The following is a 26,693-nucleotide window of genomic DNA, read 5'->3' as shown; positions in this document are numbered from 1 at the left end:
GAGGAGGGCGCCGCGGCCCGTTCGCGCTGAACAAATAATCTTCCATTTTCGCACGCTTCTTCCTCCCTCCTGAAGCGTTCCCTCGGGAATGAAGCTGGTCGTTGCGAAGGCTTTGGAAGCCAGAGCGGCATGGGGCGAAGCGGGGGGCGGCGGTGAAGTTGAACGATCTGGTGGCGGCGACGGATCAGCGTAGTCGGCGTGACAGGTGCCTCCCGTTATAAGCGCGGCTAGGCTTTTGGGGCTCGCCAAAAGAGGATCGTGTACGCAACTGCTTCCTGTGCCCGCGCCGGCTGCTTCGCGAGCATCGTGGCGCAAAGAGCGTTCCGCCCCATCTATTGAACCGTCCTTCGGCAAGCCTTGCGGTCGGCCAGACTGCGTCAGTTTATTTCTGGGAACTCTGCTTGGCCGAGCTATAGTGCATGTTCTTATATCAGCAGAGGGAGTGTGCCCGGTCGTATCGGGATTTGCCCGCGCTCTTGCGGACTGGAAGTGGTGTCGGCTGTGTTCGTGTGTGCGTGTGTGTAACTTGCACTCGTTCGCGCATGCGTGACAGCTGCGGAAGACATCTTCATGTGCAAAAGTACAGCCATGCGGTGTTATGCGGTGCCCCCAATCTTCTCGTCGTGATCTTGTCTTGCGGCAGAGGAAACTTTCCGTTACACAAAAAGATGATCCACAGACTCTAAATCGTTTGTGATTTCTAAGCTCCTCGCAATACCCGTTTATTTTCAACGCGTTTTATATTTGTTCGAACAAACTTCAGGAATATGCCAGCGCGGGAAAAGAAATTGAAGAAACGATCCCTGCAATAGTGAGGTCAGCGAGAAGAGAAGCCACACGATGGCTTGCCTCTTTTCCAGGCGCAAATTCTATGTAGCAATCGACGTCGAACGAGTCAAAGGCGACGAAAGTCGTGCAAGCAGTGTAATAGCTACCGGTCGCCTGGAACTTGGGAGCACAAGGCCTTGGGTTCGGTTTCCACCAAAGTCGCAGCTGCATTCCGATGCCGGAGCAGACTATGCTCGTGCACTTTTATTAGTTTGCACGTTAAAGGAACCACATCTGTTCAACGTTAAGCTGGAACTTCTTGACGGTGTCTCTCGTAGTCTGCTCTGTAGCTTTGTGATGCAAGAACACTAACACTGAATCAATTAGTCAATAAATCCGTTGCCCGCCGGTGCACTATGCGGTCACTCTGTGTGCAGGGACAATCAGTCAGGCGAGTGGAAGTGCGGGGGGAGGGGGGGGGGGGGGGGGGGAGGCCGTCTATCTAAGCCGCTGTGGACAATCCATAGGACCAGCGACTCATGGATGGTATCTGGCTGGCAAGGTCTTCTCATTCTGTTCCCCTAATGTGATTCAAAAAAAAAAAAAAAAACAAGCGTGCGAAATCGGCCACATCGATCAGAGAACAAGTAAGCTGAAAGGTATCGACGGGCCAAATGCTGGCAGTAATTTTCCATCTCTTCATGACAAGTGCATGAGAATATGGCACGACACGACCGATCTATAGTACAGAACAGTGGATGCCGTCAAAGCCCGCATGCTTGAGAAAACTGTGGGATGGAACAAATGATACACACAGCTAAATATATAAGCCGGCACATTACAACGCACACACAGACAAACAAAAAGAAAAGGAAAGCAAAAGCTTCCATATGGGGCGTGTTCAGTGTCCGATCTCAGCTGTATAGGAGACCTTTCGGGCCATTACACTCGCCGACTTGCTTCAGCAGTTTTCCGATCCGTATATGCATGCAATGAGGATACAACGACGGCGGCAGTGTAACGGGGCAGAAAATATCGCCTCACGGACAATTACGGCCGACATGCATGCTTATAAGCTTGCCAACCTTTCTGGTACGCTTGGGCACAAATTGACGTGCGCTATTAAAGGAAAGGGCATGCAAGTACTCGAGGACAAAATTAACATGTCGCGCCATTTGTATCCATTGACGGAAACCAGATCAGAGAAAATGGCGGGGCTAGAGTGCTTAGCATTCATTTACGGCACAATCTTTCCCGATATTCCCCCAATTTAGAAAGCGTGCAGGTAACGTAAATATGAACAGTCACTGGCAAATTTCTTTAATCTGAATTTTACGACATGCTCCCGCTGTGGAATACTGCATAGTCCGAGCTCGTCATATTGATCCCCCAGCTGCAATAAGTTCACCACAGCCCGAAATTCGATGAAACCAAGTCATGGTATTTGGTGAGACAAAGGCATCACAACGGCTGTGTCTACAAGTGATGTTTAAAAATGGAACTGGCGGTGCAAGAATTGCCGATAACAGCCAGGTCACCGATGTCATCTTCGTACTGTTCCGTAAATAGAACATAAGCTGTAACTATGTGCAGAATATGTATCAGATTTAGAGTGCAGAATATGTATCAAACTTAGAGTGCCCATGTATAAGACTTAGAGGCGAGGCGTTGAAGAAAAATGGTGGGCAGCTTGCATGCGCGCTTGAACGGCCCTGTGCTCATCGTCGCCTTCGCTGCAGCAATGGATCTTCTCCGTCGATTTCAGTGGCCTTGTGGCAATATTTTGATTGTACGTTTTCTCATTACATCCGTTCACCGTGCGACAAAGAAGGAGAAAAAAAAAAAAACGAGACAGTTGAAAGTAAAGCGCTGACTCTCGAATAACGTCCAGGAGTGCGCAGAGCATGGTTAGAGAGAACGAAGTGTCGACGTCTGCATTTAGTTAGAAGATTGGCTACAACGAACTGCTTTATATATAATAGTACAGAACACCGCGTGACGACCATGCAGGCACTATAACAAGAAGTCGCTTTTAACCTATCGGCTACTAGGGCGTTTAAAAGCTGTTCCTCTGACTCAACACAAAAATAAGCCGCACATGTAACGGTGCTGTCGTCGGCTGCATATCATATACAAGGAACAAATACTGGGCTCCAAAGAGACGCTTCCTTGGGAAATTTGTAAGAGAACAGAACGGTGAAGCTCCGCTACTCAGACGATGTTGCTGTCAGCTAGAAATAACGCCAACGCACTGCAAAAAGAGCACTGCGCTATTCGTATAGCCCGGTTCACGCGTTCCACTGAGTTGCGCCGCGCCAGCACATGCAGTTAGCAACTGGCTATGATGTGGCTATGATACACAAAGCTCGTGTTCCTTTAATTCCTACCCTCTCATAGAAAACTAAGCGATTGTAAATGTCACACGTGGTTACGGCACTATTCGACGCAGCGCTGTAAGGAAGTGCCCACACCAGCTTACCAAATATTCTTGAGAAAGGTTGAAGTATAGTTTATAACGGCAGTCCGGATATAGTCAATCGCACTCAATGGGACCGCCCGCTACTGGTGAATGTGGCTAGGAGTGGACTATTGCTTAACGGTGTCGAAAGGCATACTTACATGATGTCAACGACTCTTAATTTTTTTTTTTTTTAAGTGAAGGTTCGGGACCCCTAAGCCCCAGAAAAAAAGAAATACTGGAGCAAGCCCCAAGGCCCCCTAAATAATTTAACATCATAGCTTTTATAGACCAAGTTTCGCTTTCGTTCGTATACTGTGTCATAACGCCATGACGCAGAAGGCGCACGGTCGCGTGGGAGGAGCATGACATTATGACGTATATTGACACTCGCTTCGGCTCGCTCGGTTGGCTGCACGCTCTGCTGCTACATCGGCCCTCCCCGACGAGCAGCAGCGTAGGAGGCGACCGAGCGAGCCTGACCGAGTGTCCAAAGATCGGAATGTCCTCCCACGCGACCAGCTTCTGCGTCGAGATGTCACGACACAGTATAACTTCCCGGAAAAGACAGGCTGTAGGAAAGCTATCACATTAAATTATTTAGGGCGCTCTGGGGCTTTGCCACCATTCCTTTTTTTTCTAGGGTTTAGAGGTCGAGGACCTTCATTTAACGCAAAAATGTGACGAATAAGAAACATGCCAGTGCTCCTTAGAGACATCCCAAAGCGACACATGGACGCTGTACAGCGGAGGGCACTGGCTTCATTGTGGTTACGTCACGTGGGAACTAACGGTCACAACAATGGGCGTCGCGATTTACCTGGGCGCCATGTTAGGCGAATGGAAGAACATCGCATGTCGCGAATTCTTACTCCACTTCCTGCTTAGCGGTAATCTTGCTAGAATTCCACCGATCACACAAGTCTCCCTGTCTCGCACCTGCAGCTGCACGGTCGAAGGAGTATATGTACACACGCTCTGCAAGCATGGTGCATGCTGTTCCGCCAAGCGATCTTGCCAAGTTATTTGTCCGTAATCAGGCTGATCACACGTTTATCGCTAATAAGATACATTCCTTCCTGATATACAGTGAAGTCATTTGACACACGAAAGTTAAATGACACTTGAAGGGAGCAGAGCGTTTAATCAATTTAACCCCTCAAAATCAACCTATCGTTTTCGATACGCTAAGTATTACCTCTCAAAATGTTTATTTAGAGGCAGGAAACAACGCAACACACATAGTAGCGTTTCTTACCCGGTGGAGCGAACTTTCAGTTGCGCATGACTCAACCAATTAATTACTAATTAATTAAATATTATCCTATTGAATGCCTAACTCACATTTTTGTAGGAATACAATATCTATGACCAGAAAAAAAAACAATGATCAAATGGGAAATTTCCTCAATGTGGAACGGTGTTTGGGTTTTCTGGAGTTCATGGAGGCTACGTTCCAGAGAAATGTAATAATACTGCCGACATGCGCGTCTGACAAGTGGGATTCACGCTGAGAGAAAGACCGCGATCAACAGACTGTCTTCTGCGCGCACTTCCCTTTGCGGAAAGCCGTGTACGCGTCAAACGCCAAAGACGGATTCCGAACGACTGAGCAGCTGTCATCGGCATTCGCTGTCACTTTCTTACAAATCATTTGCGGCCAAAAGACGCCCCAGAAATAGGACGGCAGCTGGCACAGACTGCACAGTACAGTCGTATCATGGCAACCTTTATCAGCATAAGTATACATTCCCATTTTTTGTGAACTTGCCAATTGGAATTTCGCGCAGCTAGTCAACTAGTTAACTTTGTCTCGACAGACTCAATAATAATAATAAGAAAACGTCAACATAGGTGCATTTTAACTGATCTAGCTAAATGACTATTTCTATACAAACGTTACTGCATAGTACAGTGAAAACTTGCGCCTCTACAACGGTTGCCGCGATGAGAGTTAAAGACCAATACGACTGTAACTTCTACTTATATATAGCCCCACCAAACGATCAAATGGGAATACAAGCGCCTTTAAAATCGCTACCATGGCAAGAGTACATGTCTGGGTCAATTAAATCACTCACAGTTAAGCGCGGTGCACATCATCCTCGTAATCATCATCAAACTGCCTTTATGTCCACTGCAGGACGAAGGCCTCTCCCTGCGATCTCCAATTACCCCTGAATTGCACTAGCTGATTCCAACTTGCGCCTGCAAATTTCTTAACTTCATCACCCCACCTAGTTTTCTGCCGTCCTCGACTGCGCTTCCTTTCTCTTGGTATCCATTCTGTAACTCAAATGGTCCACCGGTTATCCATCTTACGCATTTCGTGGCGTGCCCAGCTCCATTTTTTTTTTTTTACCTCTTAATGTCAAATAGAATATCGGCGATCTCCGTTCACTCCTTGATCCACACTCTGACGGTGCTCTCTGCTCTCGGATGGTGCATATAGCGCCCACAAGATGATCGCGCTGTCAGCCACGGGCGTTCCCCGTTTCAGTCAATGCACTGATCTCTAGGATAGGGGGCTGGATAGCGCATCGATCGCCCTCGACTGAAGGCACCGGAAGTAAGCAGCCTCGTCCAGTAAGTCAGTGCTCCGCGACACAGCAGCGGGACTTCGGGTGCACGGGAACTCGGCATTTACTCTTTTCATCCCCTAAAATGCCTGCCTGTTGTGCCCTAAACTACCTAAGCAGGTCCGAGAAATATTTTGGGAAGACGTCCAGAATTGGCCATCGCCACGCCGACAGCGTCGCTAAGTGGAGCGCGCTGGAAACACTAATGAACGAGAAGACGCTTTATGTAAGAAAAGAAAATATCGCATACGGGTTCAGATTATCGTAAAGGCTCTTGCCAGACATGAAAAGACAACACTCTCTAAAACGCGGAATACCACGAAGAAAATTTGCTACGGCCGCAATATCATCCGACCGCGCACACTATAGCAAGCGCAACATAAGCGGCCGCGCACGACGCCGAACTTCCGGTGGCTTCGTCTGCGCGCGGCTCGGCTAACGACGAAGCGGCATGCAGCAAAACATTTTACAGATCAGTGAGCCAATGCGTCGATGTTGGCTACGAACTCGGCAACAGCGTGACGCGAAAATGACACTGAGGGCAAAAGACCTCGGCCAGATGATTTTTAACACGAAAGTGTTTTATTCCGGGGTCCACCAAGACTTCACTGACGTATTTCCGTCACGGAAATACGTCATAGAACATAATACAAAGAAAGAAACCAGAAGAAAAAGTTCCACAAACATGCAAAATTTGGGAATCGAACCCACGACCTCTCGGTCCGCGACGATAGATCGCCGAGCGTTTAACCCATTGCGCCACAAACGCATTCGCAGAGAGCTACACAGACGCGCCTTATATATCTAACACTCCTCCGTGTACCCGCGCTCTTGCTCGGGGCGGTGCCGCCGCCTATGAGCAGAAAAGAGAAGTACTGCATTATGACACTAAAGCCCGGGATACATGGAGCGAACTTTCTCGACGAACTTCACGCGTCAAGTAACGACGCGGCGACACGACGCAGGATGTTTGCTGTGTTGCAATACATGCGGCGAACGCCGCCGCGCGTTGGCCGCCGTGTTGGCGGCGGTCCCGGCCGCCCGCTTCGAACTGAATTTGGCGTTGTCCTTGTAGAATTCACTTAGTTGGAAGCAAATGACTGCGTAAACGGCTTTCGCTTAGTCTCAGGCCGCTTCGACGACAGAGTATTATGGATAACCTTGAGTAGTTTTCGAGATCGCTTCTCGTTTCGAACGCGTCTAAGCCTAGCGAAAGAAATATCCGATGCCAACGCCATCTATCGGGGAAGTCGGGAGATAGGCATGACGACAGCATGTGGCCTCTGAGATCAGAAGATTTCTGTTGAAGGTTGTTGTAGAGAGCTTGCACTGCTTGTCTGTTTCCTCGCAGATCAGCGGATATGGGATGTACAAATACAACGCGATTCCTGAGAGATCATACTAGGAACTACTCAATCGGTGCAGAGACATGCAGACACGGCAACACCAACGCGATTGCAGACGACGCGAAAAGGCGCGCGCGCGCGAAACACCAGCATGCATTGCGACCGGAACTAGTGCCTCCTGATTGGCTGTCGTCCACCGCTGCGCGCTAGACGCTTCCGGCGGCGGCGTTCGCCCGACGAAAATGTTTGGACAGGCAGATCGGCTGCGGACGGCAAATTTCTTGACGCCGGCCGTCGGACGTTCGCCGCCCGACGAAGTTCTTCGCTCGGACGCCGGTTATTCGCTCCATGTATTCCGGCCTTAACGCGCACCGACAGTGAACGCTTCGGTGGTCTCAGTACTACGACGCCTCGATGCCAGCATTCGAAGGGACGCTGGCATCAAGAAGCACTACCAACGCCACCTAGGTGGCGTTCACCGTACTCAGCACAGCGGAGCGTGGCCTCCGCAATTAGCTCTGAAAATGTTTCTGAAGTTGATCGCGGAGGCTGCAATTACGACGCGCTGTACGCGCTGATTTGACTCGGTGACGATTCAGTTACGTGCTTTGTCTTGCGCGTTGTATTAGTGTGTCAGTTACGTGCTTCGTCTTTCGCGTTGTGCTAGCGTGTGCAGCGTAGTGCAGCTTCCATATGCACGACGGTTGCTCATGGTCATCGACGTTGGTAGTCGTGATGGAGGAGACGTGCCACCAGGCGTCAGCGTGGGTGCATCAACGCCTAAGGGCGCTTTAGCCACAAAACACCAATAGACATTATATATCAATGTGCAATAAACATTACACTACTTCTGTGAAGACACGTTTCACTTTCGTGTTCTATACCGATTCCTATATAAGAGGGATCAACCACATTTTTTTTGTTTTGTTTCGTGACTTCCGCTTCCGCCTTCGTATCCAATACGAGCGCCAGGAAAGCGATAGTTTCTAGTTTTCAACCGAAAAAAAAATAAACAATAAAAATACGACCCCTGAAGACAATTAGGGCTGCCACAGTTTCGGTGGCAATGGCCCCCGCCACAAATGTAGCAACCGCTTAGTCTTACACCACCTTTACAACCAGCCTTACACAGTTTAAACAAAGAGAGCCGCATACACTGCCACGTGTCCATTAGAAAACGATCCCGCTTCAAATATGTATCTTTTAGTTTGCTGATGGCGCGGCAAGGCCCAGGGGTCGTCAGAAGCTGCTCCCACGCAAGCCATCAATTTTCGTGCTCGCCAAAGGCTACGTACAACATTGTCGCATTTCCGCAAGGCAGAAAAACAAAAGCAAGAGAGAGAGAGAGAGAGAGAGAGAGAGCATACAGCAGTCTACGGCAACAGAACCACTCGCGCGACTGAAACATCACACGTTCGATTCGCCGAAACCTCGAAAATTGAAAGCGATATGTCCGCTGCATGCATGTGTGCGTGTATGCGTGTGTGGGTGTGAGTGTTTGGCGCGTGCCTTCGTCCATGCGTGCGTGTGTTTGGTCCCGCTGTCGTATACACTCTTAAGAACAAATATGTTAATGGCAATTTCTTCATGCGGGAGTCAGATATCTTATCCCAATATTGTTAATGCTACTTTCCTCGTGCCCAATTAAAGTGAACGTATGCGCTCCATCGGAGGTATACGAAAAGTCTAAAAAGTGACAGTTTATTGAAGAGAGACAAGCTGATACTTGTGCAGGAAAATTCGTTGTTGTAGAGTGTATAGCAGTGTGCCACGTTGCAAAAACGCATTAATGAATGAAATCAACTTTATCGAAAGGTCCTGCGAGTCGTAGGGGATCGTCGACCCCTACGAAGTGGGCTTCTCTCCCACGACGGGACCGGGAGCCGAAGCTCGGCGGCGGCGTCGCGGACTCGCTGGACTGCCCAGAGTTGAGGAGCGAGTTGGTCCCTCCTGATGTCTTGATCGAAGTTGTTCTTTTCTTGCTCAATGCCGGGGTGAGCTCGCGAGCACGGCCAGAGAAGGTGGAAGACGAAAACCGCATTTAACCACGGACTACACTGCGTCATGGTTATACCAGTGGCCTTGCGTCGCCACAATTAGAGATACCTCGTATGTGCGCCGACAACCGCAGGTTGCAGCCTTAAGCGCGAGCTCTGCTTTTCGTACACTTATCATTCTAACCGCGTGCACTTTCCCAACAGAGGAGCACGATTATAGTAAGAGGAATAAAAACTGCGATAACTACTCTCGCTCGACGATGGACAACTCAACAGCGGGATAAAAGGGAGTGTCGGAGTGCAAGCAAACGACCGAGCATTCGTTTCCGAACAGACAGAGATCGCACGGCTGACGTCTGTCCAACCTCGTCGCCACTCTCTGATTAAAAACTTCATTACACTAACCACGCGCGCACGAAGTACCACGCGTGAAGTCATTAGCGAAACGCTGCGGGACGGCTCGCGGCTACAATACGCCCGCGATGTCACACCTTGAATTCGTAAATAACGGGCTGTTTCATAGTCGCTCGCCGACTCCACGGCTGCCGACTATGTAGCCGTACAATCCTCCGCGAACCAAACGTAAATCTATATTTGCGGCGCTCCGGTCCGAGAAGGATAACAGACAGCGTTCGCTTTATGCGCTGCCGCTATCAGATTAATGAATCCGGAATCTGGGCAAGAGAGGCGGAGACTGCATTCACAAGGGCGCGCACTGCGACACGCAACGCTCAACGTCGCGTTGGCAGCGACTACAAAAAAAAAATAAAAAAAAATCCTGACGGTGAGTCATGCATGTTCTGTGTCCCATTAAACATTGCAACTTGGGAGCGTGGAGAACGACATGCGCGCTTTACGCCCTCCCAAGAGAGACATAACCGAAGCCCGCCCTGCTCACAAAAAGATAAAATTATTCCTAAGAGCAAATAACAGCCAATCCTGGCGCTGCACATATTATTAGCGGAGGCGACGCCAGCCAATGGCAAAAAAAAAAAACCCTTACGAACGAAGAGCTTGGTCAATTGGACCCGCGAGGTCTACGTCCTCGGATGCTTCGTTAGCACTCGAACAGGTGCGGATCTTGTTAGTATATACGCACATGCCTGAGCGTTGTAAGGCATCGCGGACTGCTCAACTTCATTACCACGTGTGCTCCCTCTTGCAGCACACATTATAACCTCGCAAGCAGAATTTTTACAGGCGAGGGAAGTGACTTCATTTTCGGCCCTACGCCGAAGAAGGAGCACCACCGTGATGGGGCTGTTTAAACGCACCTTTTGCTTTCTTTCTTTCTTTTTTCTTTTCTTTTTCGTTGTGAAGACCAACGCACGCTATTTCGGCGAGCTTTTAAGCATCAAAATGGTCGTACAGACGCACTGTATGTGGCGCTTAAAGTTGGAAAAACGATCGCGGGCATAGAAGTGTCTAAGGACACTGCACCTGCAATTGCATCACCGACGGCTTCTCGGACGCATATCACTGACTTGATATAGGCTGATGTTAAAGCGTTCGGGTATTTGCGGGCTTCTCTGATGGTTCCCTAAGGGATAGCGATATCGCGCTCAAGTATTGGTATTCTGCGAATCTGCTCTTGCTTTTTTTTATGTTAGCATTTATGCCTTTAGTTTTCATCATTTTTTGAGCCTCCACAATACCTATAACCAACTGCTGTTCAAACAATCGCAGCGCACATGAGGGAAACAAGAGACGGAATTCTGTAGATGAACGAGACCTAACCTAACCTAAACCCCCCCCCCCCCTCCCGAAAAGAAATTAAAAAAAAGACGCAATTAAATGTAACAGCGCTGACAGGGGGCTTTGTGTGTTCTTTGCGGGACAAAAACGAAATGTGGAAACTTGAATATCAATGACATACGTTGCCTCAATTTCAAACGTGCATTGCCCCGCGACGACTGAGCCGCTGGAGCAACTACCCCCTCACCCACACCTAACACCCTTTCGCATATCATCTCGCCAAAGAGCTAGTTTTACGGCTGGGTGGTATGAAACAGCACGGTGAACGCATCTGGTACGGTAGCTATAATAAAATCTTCCCTGCGCATCAATTGTTACCGATATACGATACAGCCATCGTGTATTACAGCCCCCCACGGCTCACAAACCACGAGGCTGCAGGTCTATTTCGTTGCCGCTGGTGCTCTAGTTTCACATCCTCGAACATCATTTGACCGTAACCTATGGGAGAGGCAAGGAATGGAAAGGGAGAAGTCAAAAGGTAACTACTCTTCAGGCAGAGAACTCGGAAACTACTCTGCAATCATCGTCAACCAGCCTTTCTTATTTTTTCGTCCGCTGCCACACTCCCTCAAGATCGCAGGAACATTCGGTCTTGCGTGGGCGATGCATTCATATGACCCTAATGAAAAGAAGAGACTAAGAAAAATTGTCTACTTCATCTACTTCAACAGTTCCCGTATTTCCCAGTATGCTAATTTAGACGGTACCTACCACCCACCAATAAAGAGAGACAGAGAGAGCAAGTGAGAATTGTAAAATGAAAGAAAGGGAAACAAAGCGACAAAATAACACGATTTGCATACCTATTGCCCGAGAAGCCCACTTGCATTAAGGGGAATATTCGCTTACATGCCAAGAACTTCGTAGTTTCCGAGCCAACGCGGAGACAAAACTGTGAATAATCCCAGCTAAAAGACAGAACGGAAACGTGCGTGCGCGGCTCTTGAAACTGAATTCAGACGTTCGCCTGCGTAGCTATTAGACAGTTTTAGTTTAGCGTTAGCGTAATAGCGGGGTTACGGGAAATAGCGTTACCGTTCCGCAAACGAACTTTGCAGAAAGAGAGTTTTAGTATAGCGTGATAGCGTAGTTTACGTGCGGGACGCTACTCCATTGCGCTTTGAATTTCGCATACATAGGGCACCTAAGATATGTGTGTGTGCGTCCGGAAAGTGCGATAAGCAGCGCAATGGAAGCCAGGAGCGCGTTGTATTTTTACTTCCCATGTCCGTCGATCTGCTACGAAACAGACAAGCAGTACAAGCTCTCTACCATAGTCTCCGAAATACTCCCATCTCAGAGGCCATATGCCGTCGTCGCGCCTATCTCCCGACTTTATCGACAGGTGGCGCTCACATCTCGGATAAAATAAAGCCCCTTGATGTTAGAAAGTAGCGACACGCTTTGATCTACGCCGCAACACCCTCGCCGGCACGGTCAACCTCCTCTTTTTCTCCCCCTCTTTCGCGGAGGCAGCGCATCCGCCACGCTGAATGGCTGCGGCGCTCGAGACTGCCCCGTCAGGTGACCCTGACGTCACGAAAACGGCGCGAAACTTGCTTTCGCGCGCCTTTAGTTTCTCCCGCTCGCCATGAGCAGTCCAAGTGGTGGTCGCCCTGCCGCTCCGAACGTGTGTTTCCCAAGTTTTTTCATCCTTTCGTAGGAATCTGAGATTCGTTCTCCGTGAAAATGCCTTGCTGCTGCGCGTTTCAATGCAGCAGCAGGCCAGAGAAAGGGCAAGCCTTATTTTATATCCCCCGAGGTGAACGGAATGTCGTGCGTCGGAAGCAGTGGCTCCATAACATCGGGAGAAAGGATTTCGCCCCTTCTAAGCACGCCGTTCTTTGCGAGGTGAATGTTGCAGCTTTCCTCATATTTGTGGATGAAGTTGCATTGATTTTAATGCTCTTCGCATAGCGGGACTCTTCGTTCAGTTTAATACAGAGCACCGATAACTGTGCATATAGTTTTTTTTAAGTGAGTCGGCTGAAATTTGCGTTGACTCTTCGAGCCGTGACAAAGCTTTCGCGCGTGCGTTAGTTTTCAAATGTATGTAATTTGTGAGTTAATGCCTGTAACTCATATTTTGTAGTTGTGTGCGTGTTTGTGTATGTGCGTGCTTGTGTGCGTGTATGTGTGTGCGCGCGTGTGTGTGTGTGTGCGTGTGATCCTTGCGCCTGATACTAGTGAAGCCAAGGAACTATTTTACTCTTATTGCGTGCTTATTGTATCTTTGCAAAGTTTCAATACTGCGAGCATTTTTTTTCTTTATGTACTTTATGTTGCGAAGGCATGAACCGCAATATATAGGTAGATAAGTGGTATTATGTATTATTCGCGCATGCTCATTAAGTACAAGTCACGCGCTTCTGATAATCTCCCTCAATTCTGATAAACTTGACATCTTGAAGTCTGTAAGTTAATTATCAAGTGCCAGTCTTAGCAGTTTCCGTGTAAGCAATCAGCCTTTTTTTTTTGAGAGAGAGAGACTTAGGTTACTCCCAGAGGTGATGGAATGTGATTTCTCGTCGTTTCATAGTGACGGAATACAGGCGCGTGTGTAAAGTTCTATGTTGGCTGTTTCGCAAACACAGCACGTATTTCGCACAATGGCATTGGTACAAAGGCTTTTGGCCCACTCATTTTGGGGAATTCACTTTAAGTGTACTATCACATTTCTTCTTGGTTACCTTCTCTGAGCCTTTTAAGAGCGAAGATTGTGAACCAAATTCTCGTTTATACTCTACGCTGCTTATATTGTATGCACCCAATACACCTCCGCGTTACGGACAACCCAAGTGGCGACGTAGAGGTAAACAGCTCAGCCACTGCTTGGTACTCATTTTTTCGGAGCGCTTGCGCTTGTATTTATCGAAGCGTCCTCAAAAAAAATGTCACGACGTTCTATCGGAAACGTACTTTCGTCATGACAGTTTCACAAGGGATAAATTCCCATACAACGCTTCAAAGGGCCGAATAAACAAGCGCGCGCATTGATTCTAATGCGGCTGCAGCGAGCCACTGGAGGGTTCAGCGCCGCGCCGGCCCGGTGAGGGGGAGAAATCCGAGGAGAATTGAGGAGGAAAGCGCGCGCGTGGGGGAGAGTGTCGCTACTTTCTAACATCAAGGGGCTTTAGGATAAAATTTTTTTCGTTAGGCTTAGGTGCGTTCGAAACGAGAAGCGATCTCGAAAACTCCGCCAAATTATCCATAAAAACATATTGTCGATCCTGCCTGAAGGTAAGCGAAAGCCGTTTACGCAGTCATTTCCTACCAACGAAGTTAATTATTCAACAGCAACTCCAAATTCAGTTCGAAGCGGGCGGCCGGGACCGCCGCCATGTTTTACGTACACTACGTAAACACGCTAACACGGTAACGTTAACTCAGCGTGCGCACGGTAAACGGTATGGCTCGTTTAACGTTCTGCGCATGCGCATTTCGATCCCGCTATTCCCGTACGCCCGCTATTCCGGTAACCACGCTAAACTAAAACTGTCTATTGAGGCGGACCACCCACGGCGCTGTACACGAAAGCCGTAACCCAAAATGCCAACGCCGAATGTGGAGCCTGTACATTGCGTTTCCGCGGTGCTTGGGTAATGGATAAGGCGCGCTTAGGTTCCGTATATCGAGCAATTGGACGAAACTCCACGGCTGTTCAACCATCAACTCGCTCGCGCGGAGATAAAACGCTCTCAGAGTGTTCATTCATTTTTAGAAGTGTCAAAAGAAAAAAAAGTGCATGTGCGTGAAGTGTGACAAGCTGGAGTTACATGTTAGAGGAAGAGGAGCTTAAAGTCTCTCTTCTCTCTTTCTCTCTCTCTCTCTCTCTATGGTGTGCGTGCGTGCGTGCGTGTGTGTGTGCGTGTGCGTGCGTGTGTGTGTGTGTGTGTGTGTGTGTGTGTGTGTGTGTGTGTGTGTGTGTGTGTGTGTGTGTGTGTGTGTGTGTGTGTGTGTGTGTGTGTGTGGGCGTTCCAGTTAACTTTTTGAGGAAAAGGATGAACGACCATGTAGTTCGTCGGACACTTTGAAAATTATACTCTCGAAACTGGTTCAGTCCTAAGAATTCGCTCCAAGTGGATACACCTTGCGAACTTAGCGGCTATAATTCGTAGATTGAAAGATGTGCCGTAAAATTTAATTCATCGAAACGTTAATTGGCGTGTGTTATTTATTCAAATAGGCGTTTTGATTTCTCGTGGAAGTAATGGCCGCCTTATAGAATAGTTTAAATCAAGGATTATAATTGTGCTATCTGCCACAGGCAATTTTTAAAAATTTGGTGCAGCTAAACTGAAACACCCTGTACGTATATAGAGTTCCCAACAACGAATACGCTTTAAACCGGATTGTCCGCCAACGCGCGTGGCCGCTCGACGCCTGTCGATTGCCTGTGTGCGCAACGCAAGTCGTTTATACAGATGCAGCTTTATCGTGGGTGATCGCGTGTCGACGTGGGGCATCTCCGTGCGATGCCATGATTGAGCGCCCGGTCACACGTGCGCGAACAATGGGCACGAGACGAATAGGTACAACGCTTCAGTACGGTATAAGTCGGCGGGACGACGAGATCTTCAGAGATATTTGGTATATGTAACGAAGACGTGCTATATGCAGGGCAAACGCTTACCCGAATATCAGGGGAATGTGTATACGACAAAAGCAGCTTCGGCGGCAGCGTCTCGCGTTAGGGACGTTATCTTGATCCGTAATCAACGATAACGCCATATTGAACGTTATTCGATCTGTCGAGCGAATATGTTTTTGAAGCAGAGATTACGCCGTTTTTTGCAACATTTAGGTCAGTAGGTACACGTCGGACACAGTCGGTCATTGCCTTGCGGTCACTGCAAACTTATGTCTATCACAGTGCCACATGAGGTTTCCATCTGCGGCTTCCGATCTCTGCTGATGCATGGACATGACATGGATTCTATGATATATTGTCAAGTTGGAAGTGACGTATACAGGAAGCTTATTGCATCATATAGTACATCGTCCGCGTGCGCCCACTCAAGGGAGAACGTAGAAAGCGTTCTCATAGGCTGTGTTTAAGTTTGCGCAGCAACGGTGTGCTTTTGAGGTCTGCAATTGCCTTGATGATCTTCCTCCCAGTAGAAAAGTTGCTACGGTCATGCAGCAAAGCATCATTCCAGTGATCTGGTCTAAAAGCCCTAAATAAACTTCTTTAATGAAAGCAACATTGTATCTATGCGCTAACACTTATCATATCATTGTTTTTTGTTTATTTTTTTTAATTGTTATGCGAGTGATTTGAGTTTGATTGCGGAAACTACAGAACGTGCCTTCTCGCGTTTCTCTCCTCCTCCTCCCCCATCCCCCCGCCCTATATATTCACTGAATAAGTAAGTACGTTTGCGAAATATGCTTTTATTACCGGAACGTTCTTCACATCATGTTTGTTACCTGACAACATTTCCGATTTCATCTGTCATTCACACCTACAAGAGGTCGCCACAAGCACTGCTGCTCTAAAGTCCCTATATAGAAAAAGTACCGCCATCCTTTGATCAACGCCGCTTCTCTCTCTCCTGTATCTCCGATTGGACGATGATAGCGCGCGCTTTCACTTCTTTATATATATATATATTCCGCCCCAGAGCCATATTGAAAGCCACTCTGCGCAGCCGCAGTCGCCGGCGGCGGCCGCGGAGCGCGCCCGGCCTGAAAGCTTCAATAAGACTTTATAGGGGCACCACCGTCGACTTGCTTTCGCAAGCAAAATGTAAAGAAAAAACAAAGCGCTTTAGGAGAGGAGACGGAGGAGCAAAGAGTAGATGGCAGTACTTTTACTATTTAGGGACTTTATGCTGCTCGCGTCTGTCACTTTCCGGCAGGCAGTCGGGACGTGCACGACCCTCCGCCACTTACATCTCCGCAATTTCAGCATCCGCCGCGAGTTTTATGAAATCTACCCTACCCTTATACTCATGTCCACTCAATCAGTCGAAGCGCCATCCTCTTTCAATTGATTCATTAATTCCACCAGAGCAGCCTAATATAGCCACCATTGGCACGGATAATGTGAACATCAATGACAACTTCCGCAAAACCTCTGTATAAAGAATGCGGTGTCAGTTACCTTTCGCTAAGTAGCGCATCACGAAACCGTCTTTTGCTTCCATGGGCGTTTCAGAGACCGTGAGAGGAAGGCCCGCTGGGAACAACACCAAACAGCATCTATACCACCGTAGCCGACGCCCAGGCTTTCCAGAGGGTCGACTGCCCTCGTTTGCCACGAAAACGTGCTCAGAAGGCGGGAAGTTTGGCTTCAAGTATCCCGCCTGTTCACCGCGTCAAGTGCAAACTACGCAGAAGTCACGTGAGTATATAGACTCCGTTCTTTCAATTTCGCTTTATTCCGCGAATATACTAAACCAGGCAATTGCATTATTTAGAAACACACATAATGTTCGAAAATAAGCATAACAATGGCCGGATTCTGGCCAGCAATTCGCTCTTTAGCTGCTCTATTCTGCACGTCGCATTGATAGTACTGCTGCTAGACTTCTCCAGATTCTGCGAACCCACTGAAGGGGCTATAACCATAGTCGTTTTTCTATAGAGTTCTTCAATAACCCAGTGTTGAACAGTACTACGGTCCCTGCACTACAATGAGGTTCTCAAAGTTAGAGATGTATACCTCCTCTCGACCAAGCCCAGCGAACCACAGAGACCAGTGGCAGAGACCAGGCCGCCGGCGGCGATCCAAATTTTCCTAAACAACAGTAAACACATGGTAAACGTTTAGAGAGATTACCAGTAAGCTAAAGCTCCAAAGAGCCTTAAGATACTCGTTGAACATTCTCTAAACCTCCCCAAACAATTCTGATTTGAACTAAATTTTACTGTGCAAGTTTTCAAAGGGAGCCTAGAAAGGACGGAGGAGACAGAGCGCGTTCCCCTATAGCGCCTTCCTCTGAAAACTTTCGCGCCGCAATTTCAAAGCACAGGTGTGCTGTACTTGTGGCCAGCTGTTTCATCACTAAATCAGGAAAGGACGACGGTTCAAACACCCTGTGTGTATGTGTGCCTTTCTACAGTATTCCTTGGCGCTGAGCCGTGGTCCCTCAAGGGCTGCAGAAGATAGCGCCAGCCATTCCTTTTCTCATTCAGAACCACTTCTCTCTCTATTCCTCGTCCCCTCTTCCGAGCTGTTCCTGCTTGATTCAAGGCATAATGCAACAACGGTCTGCTCTCTCCACGAACAACGCAGTGACCAGGCTTCCCGTGCCGATGGTTCCGAGGGGCGGCGCGTTCGCGGTCCTGGCACTCGCGCTGTGCGCCTGCTGCTCCAGCCTGCGCGCGACAACGGCCGCCGCCAGCCTGAGCGGCGTGCCGGCGGCCGCCATGGCCGTGGGACTGGGCCCCGCCGCCGGAGTGCGGCGCCCGGCGGAAACCGGAGGCGGCGGCGGGTCGTCCAGCTCTGCCAGCAAGCGCTACGAGTCGCACACGCCCGTGCTTCTGTCGGCGCTGCATGCGCCCGACAGCTCCCACCAGCGCATGATGCTCGTCGACCTGTCCGCGCTGCACCACCACCAGGAGCCGGTAATGGGCTTCCAGCCGGACGACTATTACGGCTCCTCCTCTTCGTCGAACTCGATGGCGTCGGCCGACTACGGTGACACCTGGGAGGACAACAGCCTTGGCGCCGACGACAGGCTATACAGGTCCGAGCGAGCGCGATGCGTGTGGCATTTGCTGTGCTACAATTTGTCTACGTTCGAATACTACTAATTCTCCTCAGCTTGTTTTAAATGCGATGTCATTGTGGGCTGCAAAACGTGTAGGTGACTTCGAGTGGGTGATTTTTGATTTTGCGCGTAAGACAATCTCAAGCCGATCTTACTGGGGAGGGGGCTGGGTAGGCGGGTGTTATCGCACGCCGTTTTATGCCAGTGTTTCCTGGTACACAGAAATTTGTAAGGGGTGGGAAGCACGTGCGCGCTGCGCTCCACTCCCCCCCCCCCCCCCCCCCGCTTGGCTACGCCCCTGATGACATGAAGTTTTTATTGAAATCACGTGCTCCCAACGTAAGCCTTTCCCGCCAACAGAGCACGCATCCATGTCTACACAATAAGCAATGCTCTGCAGAGACGTCCGAACAAATGATGTTGCTGAAGCCCTTGCATGCTGTCCAACGCGCAAAACCCACCAACGCGACTACCGGCGCAAGAACATCGCCGCGCTTTAATTATTTCGCAGGCGGCACCAGCCTCACGAGGAGATGCACAACGAGATCGGCGACAGCGACCAGCTGCTGATGCCGTTCCTGCCGGAGAACACGGTGGGTCTGCACTACACCGGCTTCCCCTTCATCGAGGATGCGCTCCACCTGCAGCGACAGAGCAGCCGCGAAGATGCCTTCAGCGACTACCTGCGCGCGCTCGTCGCCAGCCGAGACCGGAAGCGCAGCGTCTTCCTCTCCCAGAGCTGGCAGCCCGGAGGCCATCCGGGTCCTTCCGTGCCCCGAAGGCAGCGCCAAACGCCACAGCAGCAGCAGCAGCCCCGGCGAGTGTCTCAAGAGCCCGCGTCCGCATCTCCTGAACTGACGGGCCTGACCGACCGCAAGAGCAGCGAACGGGAGCGAGCAGTTCACCACCGCCACCACCCGGCCGTGCCGTTCATCTTCTCGTCCAAAGGCTGGCACCCCGGAGGCCGCAAACGCAATTTCTTCTTCTCCAGAGGATGGGGTCCCGGTGGAAGACCGCTTACGCTGCGCGCCGACTACTTCAAGAAAAAGCCGCCCGCCGCACACGGTGGCGGCGAAGACGTGAGCGACAACGAGGCGTCGTCGTTGGGGCTCGCCCAGGGCGTCATGGGCGGCGGTCATGGCAACTCGGACTCCTCGCCCACCGTCAAGGCGACCGGCACGCGGCACGGGCACGGACCGTGCCGCGCTAATTGCTGGCGCATACCGCACCTCTTCGGGCCCTACTGGTAGAAAGGAACGACCGTTGTGCCGCGCGGGCACGCGTCTCCCGGCATGCAGCCTGTTCGCGGGGACAATGCTGACAATAAAGATGCCATGGCGAATGGTTCGCGGAAAGCGGGGTGGAGACAAAACGGCGGCGGCTGATGTTCAGGTTTACAAATCGGTATTTTACGCGAGACGGCTGTGAAACTTTGAAGTACGCCAAACGTGACAGGTGATTTCAGAGTGCTGCCATCAACAATGAGATGGGCAGAGCAACAGCAAGGAACCATGGTTAGGGTACGATGGAACATTAGTAACGTAAATCACTGACACGCGCCACATGGCAACACACTAATGAGAATCGGGAAATCAGTCTTCAGCATCCATAAAAAATGGGCCTTCCTGGCCACCTTGTGAAATCCAGGTATAGGTGCATCACGATGAAACTCGGAGTACAGCCTTGTTTGGAATACTCAAGAAATGCATCCATCCAGTTTATATTTTCATGTTGAAACTAATCAGCCAAGTTTGATTTAGGCTAGACAAAGAAAAGTGTTACAAGAAGCTAGTCAAAGAAATGAAGAAATGCTCAGTCAGCTTACAGTAAATACTTTTTCTTTTCTTTTTTCATGGTAGTGTGCAAATAGCCCTTGGGAAGCTGGAAACAAGTTTATCATGCCTTTAAGGATTAAAAACCATACTTTGTCATAATTCGGGTCATTCAGGTAACCATATTTCAGAACATTAGGCCTCTGAAAGGTCAGCTATATTGCAACAAAAATGGACTTTCCTAAGTTCAAAGCAATAGATAATGAACAGTCCAGTAACACAACCACTCAACAAAAATAATGGTAGTTCTCTTCATATTGAGGATAATGAATTACTAACTGGTATACAACGTGCCACAAGCCAAAACCTTGGCTTGTGGCATGCAGGCCAGGGACATGCAATGGAACAAGAAGGAACCTCAGGATCTTTAAAACAGTGCTTACAAATTACTCTTACCCTTTAGCGTCCCATGATGTGATGTTATCGAATGCACAGAGCTCAAAACATGCCCACCAATAGAGCAAAGAGGCCAATTCTCAAATATAACAGCAAAATGCTGCTGCAAGCAAATACGTTTACAAGCCCTTAGATATTCATGCTTTTCGCAATATTTTTTTTTTTTTCTGTCTACCTCTTGAATCCACACTTCCATTACCCTTATGTGTTGCTAAGCACAGACTGTGTGCTTCATGTTGTCAGTGTTACATGAACCTGTAATAAAGTATGATCCACTGTTTTAAAGCAACAAAATGTGCTTTTGTTTCGGGTGATCACACGAGTTGCTGCCAATGCAATCACTTTGTGTGCACTGGAAAGGTAAGTCATGAAACAATTTCAGATTGCATAATATGATCAAAGGAAACTTACAAAATGTTAGCAAGTGCAAATGGTGATGATGAAATAAAGAAACATAAGCTCTTTACAGGGCAAGCTTGTGCCTCCTAATAAATATATGTTGGTTGAAGCAGCAGTAGCAACAATATCAATGGTCATCACGTTGAATGACATGCCCCACAATCAGCTTCAATCTATAAGGTGTCATCTTCTATTCTGAAACAACTAGCAACCATCATGTCCAATGAAGAAGCTATACATATGTATTGCATTCATCAGGTATGATGGAGGGCCTGCTTGTTTTTCTTTTAAGCAGCAACAAGAACCTCAATAAAAGACGACTACAAGCGTGCCCTGCACCACAGTATGGATGCCTACTTTAGGAGAGACACAAAGTAAGTATGATGCCGAACATAAAGCAAAATCGACGCCAAGGATGTCAGCCAACCAGAACATTCGATTCAACACATGGACACTGGCATGTGTCTGCACTGGTGAATCAAGATACCATGAAATGGCAGTTTCAACCAAAGGGCAAAGCACTGACTGAGATAGCAAGGTTTAGCGTTGTGGTTGAACTCCTTGGACGGTGTGCCAACTATACGTGGATGCGACATATGCAGGTGTGCCAAAATTTCTGGCTCCCTTAAAAGCTTGAGCACGCCATGCCGGGCCTGTAATGGCATTGCACAGGTGCCACAGTGCTTCCCATAAAGAGTAGCACCAGTGAAATTACATCACTCAGATTGTGAGCACTAATATTGTTTTGCACTTTTTAATAGTCTGAGAAGATTTAAGAAAGAAGGCATGCACTCTGAAGGAATTGTTTCTGTTATAACTGCAGTGTTCTTATCATTTCTCAGATGAAGTCGACCGCTACACGTGCCATTCTAGGTGGCTATCTTATGTTTTCTTACTTTGTTTCCCTTCCCCTCCTTCCTTAACCTGTCTTTATATTTCGGCGTGCACTGGAAATAAACGTCCATTCTTCCAGCTTGTCAGCTTGTGTCTGCCTCGTCTGCGTCAAGCGCGCTGTCCGGCCTACGATGTAACAGTGGCGACGAGAAACGGAAAGCAAAACCCCTGGCAAAACCTTGAAGCAGGACAGCAGCTACGCTACGGGGCGACGACTCGACGATGGCACACCAGCAACTGCCCGACTTCGACGACGAAAGAGACAACTGGAAGGCCTATGTTATCAAGGCAGAGGCATACTTTGAGGCAACGGGCGTGACGGAATCGGCAAAGAAACGGGCACTTTTGGTGGCAGCTTTAAGCACGCGAATCGTTCAAATATTAGCAGGAAGAGTAGCGCCGAAGAAGCCGAATTCTTTGGAGTACGAAGACGTCGTGAAAGTCTTGGACGAGTTCTTTGATCCCAAGCGCCATGAGATTACCGAAAGCTTCCGCTTCTTCAACCGCTGCCAGCTTGACGGTGAGTCTGTCCAAGAATTCATTACTGAAATTCGTCGAATTGCGGACAACTGCAATTTTGGTACTATGCTCGACCGAATGCTACGAGATAGAATTGTGTGCGGCATAAGATCGAGCGCACTGCAGAAACAACTCCTGACAAAGAAAGATCTGTCCGTAGAGGACGCTGAAACGATGGCACTGTCGGCTGAAGCTGCAGACAAGGATGCCAATAAAATGGCCGCAGACGCGTCGGCGGTGCTTAAAATTAAGGCGCAGTCAACCTCAACGAAAGAGGTACCGGTAGAATGTGGGCGTTGTGGCAGCATAAAGCACAACAGTAATGCCTGCCGTTGGAGTAATGCTCGTTGTTATCACTGTGGTCGACGTGGTCACCTAGCAGTAAAATGCCGGAACGAAGAAAGCGCAAGGCCTCGAACTCGAGAAGGAGCCCGGGGATTTCGCGGCAGAGTACTGACTGTTAAGGAAGGGGAGACAGATGAAGACATAGAGGATAGCATGCACATTTGGACGCTAAAATCTACGCGGGAGGTAAAGGTGAAGCCCCCAATTCGACGGACCTTCACATGGGGAGGTGTGGACGTATCAATGCTTATCGATACGGGTTCCCCGGTCTGCGTCGTGTCTCGACAGCTATTTGAGCAGCACAAAAACGCTTGGCCTTCGCTACGGCCTTCACGCACGAAGTTATCATGCTACCTCGGAAAGTTGCCAGTTTTTGGAGAGCTCCTGTTGCCAGTGTCGTACGACAATACAACTGTAGAATGCGCATTGGTGGTGCTAGATTGCCCCGGTCCAAGCTTATGTGGTCGAGACCTAATTTCCCTTCTGAGCGACGCAGGCTCCCCGGTCCTCAGCCTCTCAGCCAAGCCGCTGACCGCACAGCCGTCTACCACAACGCAGGTCACTGCTGACGTGTTCGCCGAGTTTCCAGATGTTTTCAGCTCGGATCTAGGCCTCATCAAAGGACCCCCGGCACACCTACAGCTGAAGGAGGGAGCCACGCCCAAGTTCTGTAAGGCCCGATCTATTCCCTTCGCTCTACGCGACAAGGTATCTGAAGAGCTTGATAGGCTCGTGGCATTAGGCGTTTTGTCACCGGTACCGCATTCCGAGTGGGCTACGCCCATTGTACCTGTCCTTAAGAAGGACGGCACCGTTAGGATTTGCGGCGACTTCAAAGTCACTTTAAATTCGGCATGTGAGCTGGAGCAGTACCCGTTGCCAGTAATCAACGACATGTTCACGTCCTTAAGCGGTGGAAAACATTTCAGCACACTGGACTTACGTGACGCATATAACCAAGTCCCTCTCGATGAGCAATCGCGCCAGTTATGCGTGATTACTACGCATAAAGGTCTTTTCTGCTACAACAGATTACCTTTCGGCATTGCCTCTGCACCAGCCATTTTTCAACGCAGAATGGAAACAGTTCTACAAGGCTTATCAGGCGCGCAAGCTTATCTGGACGATGTCTTGGTGTCCGAAAGAGCAGGAAGTGACGACGTGCTAAAAGCCGTTCTGCAGCGTTTCCGCGAGAGTGGTGTTAAACTGCGGCTCGACAAATGCAAATTTCGGCAAGTGTCCGTTACATATCTTGGCCATCGAATCGATCGGCAAGGATTGCACCCAATAGAAAAGAATGTCGAAGCTATCACAGAAGCCCCTAGCCCGAAAAATGTAGCTGAGCTTCGTTCTTTTCTTGGCATGATCACTTTCTACTCAAAATTTTTGCCGAACATATCATCGCTGCTCGCTCCGCTGTATCGGCTGCTGGAAAAGAACAGACATTGGCTCTGGGAACAAGAGCAACAAACGGCGTTTGATAAAGCAAAACGGTGCTTGCAGCAAGCAGGGGTGTTGGTTCATTTCGATCCTTCACAACCGCTGAAACTAGAGTGCGACGCATCGCAAAAAGGAATCGGTGCAGTGCTTTTTCACACGACAGGGAACGTCAACAAGCCGATCGGGTTTCGTTCAAGGACATTGTCGAAAGCAGAAAAAAATTATTCGCAACTTGAACGTGAAGCATTGGCCCTCGTATTTGGAGTAATGAAGTTTCGTGATTACCTTCTAGGCCGAGAATTCATCCTGGTCACAGATCACCAGCCGCTCCTGGGCCTGCTGAGACCGGATCGGCCCACTCCGCCTCTGGCTGCTGCTCGCATACAGCGCTGGGCGCTGTATTTGGGAGGATTTCGCTACAAGTTACAGTATTCGCCAGGCAAGCAGCTCCTGAACTCAGACGCGCTTAGTAGGTTGCCACAAGAAACTTCGGAGCCAACCACGGAAGGGGAGCCACCTGACTACGTTCTGGCACTAGCATGTGTCCAGGAGGGAGTGGTCTCGGCAGAAGAACTGCAGGCGCTGACCGCAGGTGACCCAGTACTTTCAAAGGTCATGCAGTACACAAGAGACGGGTGGCCTTCAAGCTCTAAAGCATTAGAACGAAGCTTACTCCCCTTTTACGACCGCAGACTGGAACTGTCATTGGCCCACCGTTTGCTGTATTGGGGCCGTAGAGTTGTCATTCCAGTCAACGCGCAACATAGAATGTTGCACATGTTGCACGAGACACATCAAGGATCATCGGCGATGAAATCAATCGCTCGGTCAGCTTTCTGGTGGCCAGGAATGGACCACGACATAGAACAACTGTCAGCGGGGTGTACAAGCTGCATCCAAAATCGACCAATGCCGGTATCTGCTCCGCCAGTTAACTGGCCGACCTGCCAGGAAAACTGGTCGAGAGTTCATCTAGATTTCGCCGGGCCAATCAAAGGAAGCATGATCCTTGTTCTCGTAGATGCTCACAGCAAATGGATTGAGGCCGTACCAATGAAACAGGCGACCACATCTTCGACTATTACTTGCCTGCGCAGCATCTTTGGCAGGTTCGGCATTCCTCGCACCATTGTTTCAGATAATGGGACGCAGTTCACTAGCCAAAATTTGCTGATTTTGCGAACAACAATAACATAACCCACCTGCGCACGGCTGCGTTTCATCCGCAGTCGAATGGCCTAGCAGAGAGAGCTGTCCGAACTGTTAAAGATGGGCTGAAGAAGATGAACCAGGGCAGATTAGAAGATTGCCTTTGCAGATTACTTTTCAACTACCGGAGAACACCCCTTGCCTCGGGCAAATCTCCTTCGGAACTCCTCCTTGGCTACCAAATCCGGTCTCGCCTCGACACATGTTTTCCTCCTTTGGCTGCAGAAAGATCGGGAACATCGGATGACTGGACTCTTGCACCAGACACAAATGTTTACGTCCGTAATTTTGGTAAGGGTGATAAGTGGAAGACGGGCACGGTAAAGTCAGCAGACGGAGCTAGGATGGTGACAGTGGAAACGCCTGAGGGCCTCGTTCGGCGACACGTTGATCAAGTTCACACAAGGAAAGACCCACCGGCTACCCAAGGCCACAGGGAAAGTGAAAGATCGTCCATCTCGAAAACTCCGCAACAAACTCCCGGAGCAGGGCCAAAGGCAAACGCCGAAACTCGTGAAACGTCACCACCACAGCGTCAGTCATCACCCCAACCCCTGGACGCACCAGAGAGAAACCGTGAACCTGCAGTGGCTACGGAACTCCGACGCTCAACGCGAGAGCGCAGACCTGTGCAGCGTCTTCAGTATTATTGATGGAGAAATGTTATAACTGCAGTGTTCTTATCATTTCTCAGATGAAGTCGACCGCTACACGTGCCATTCTAGGTGGCTATCTTATGTTTTCTTACTTTGTTTCCCTTCCCCTCCTTCCTTAACCTGTCTTTATATTTCGGCGTGCACTGGAAATAAACGTCCATTCTTCCAGCTTGTCAGCTTGTGTCTGCCTCGTCTGCGTCAAGCGCGCTGTCCGGCCTACGATGTAACAGTTTCATTACTTTAGTTTGTGTGCTGCAATTGCAAAATATTATCAGGAATAATTCAGTCAAGAAAATAAGACTTGGTCTGCGCATTTCAGGAGGTTTAAAAGAAAAGCATCTACCTTGAATGCATGGCCTAGACATATGTGTCGACCGCT

At 49.2% G+C, this 26,693-nt stretch overlaps 2 protein-coding genes across 3 annotated transcripts in view; one reads left to right on the top strand and one right to left on the bottom strand.

Moving 5' to 3' along the window:
• Nucleotides 1–21,325, top strand: part of LOC119455648 (uncharacterized) — a 52,627-nt gene extending 31,302 nt beyond the window's left edge. Inside the window, exons 2-4 of the mRNA XM_037717066.2 lie at nt 17,067–17,252; nt 18,147–18,600; nt 19,136–21,325. Of these exons, the coding sequence (XP_037572994.1) occupies nt 18,167–18,600; nt 19,136–19,874 (1,173 nt within the window). The 5' untranslated portion in view covers nt 17,067–17,252; nt 18,147–18,166 and the 3' untranslated portion in view covers nt 19,875–21,325. The remainder of the gene's footprint in view (nt 1–17,066; nt 17,253–18,146; nt 18,601–19,135) is intronic.
• LOC119455647 (RNA-binding protein 42) overlaps nt 1–26,693 on the bottom strand; it is a 153,012-nt gene that overhangs the window by 108,825 nt on the left and 17,494 nt on the right. The gene's annotated exons all lie outside the window — the stretch shown is intronic.

Source organism: Dermacentor silvarum, chromosome 6, assembly GCF_013339745.2.
Source record: "Dermacentor silvarum isolate Dsil-2018 chromosome 6, BIME_Dsil_1.4, whole genome shotgun sequence".
NCBI lineage: Eukaryota > Metazoa > Arthropoda > Arachnida > Ixodida > Ixodidae > Dermacentor > Dermacentor silvarum.
The sequence above is the reverse complement of the archived record's forward strand: the minus strand, read 5'-3'. Positions and strand labels throughout refer to the sequence as shown.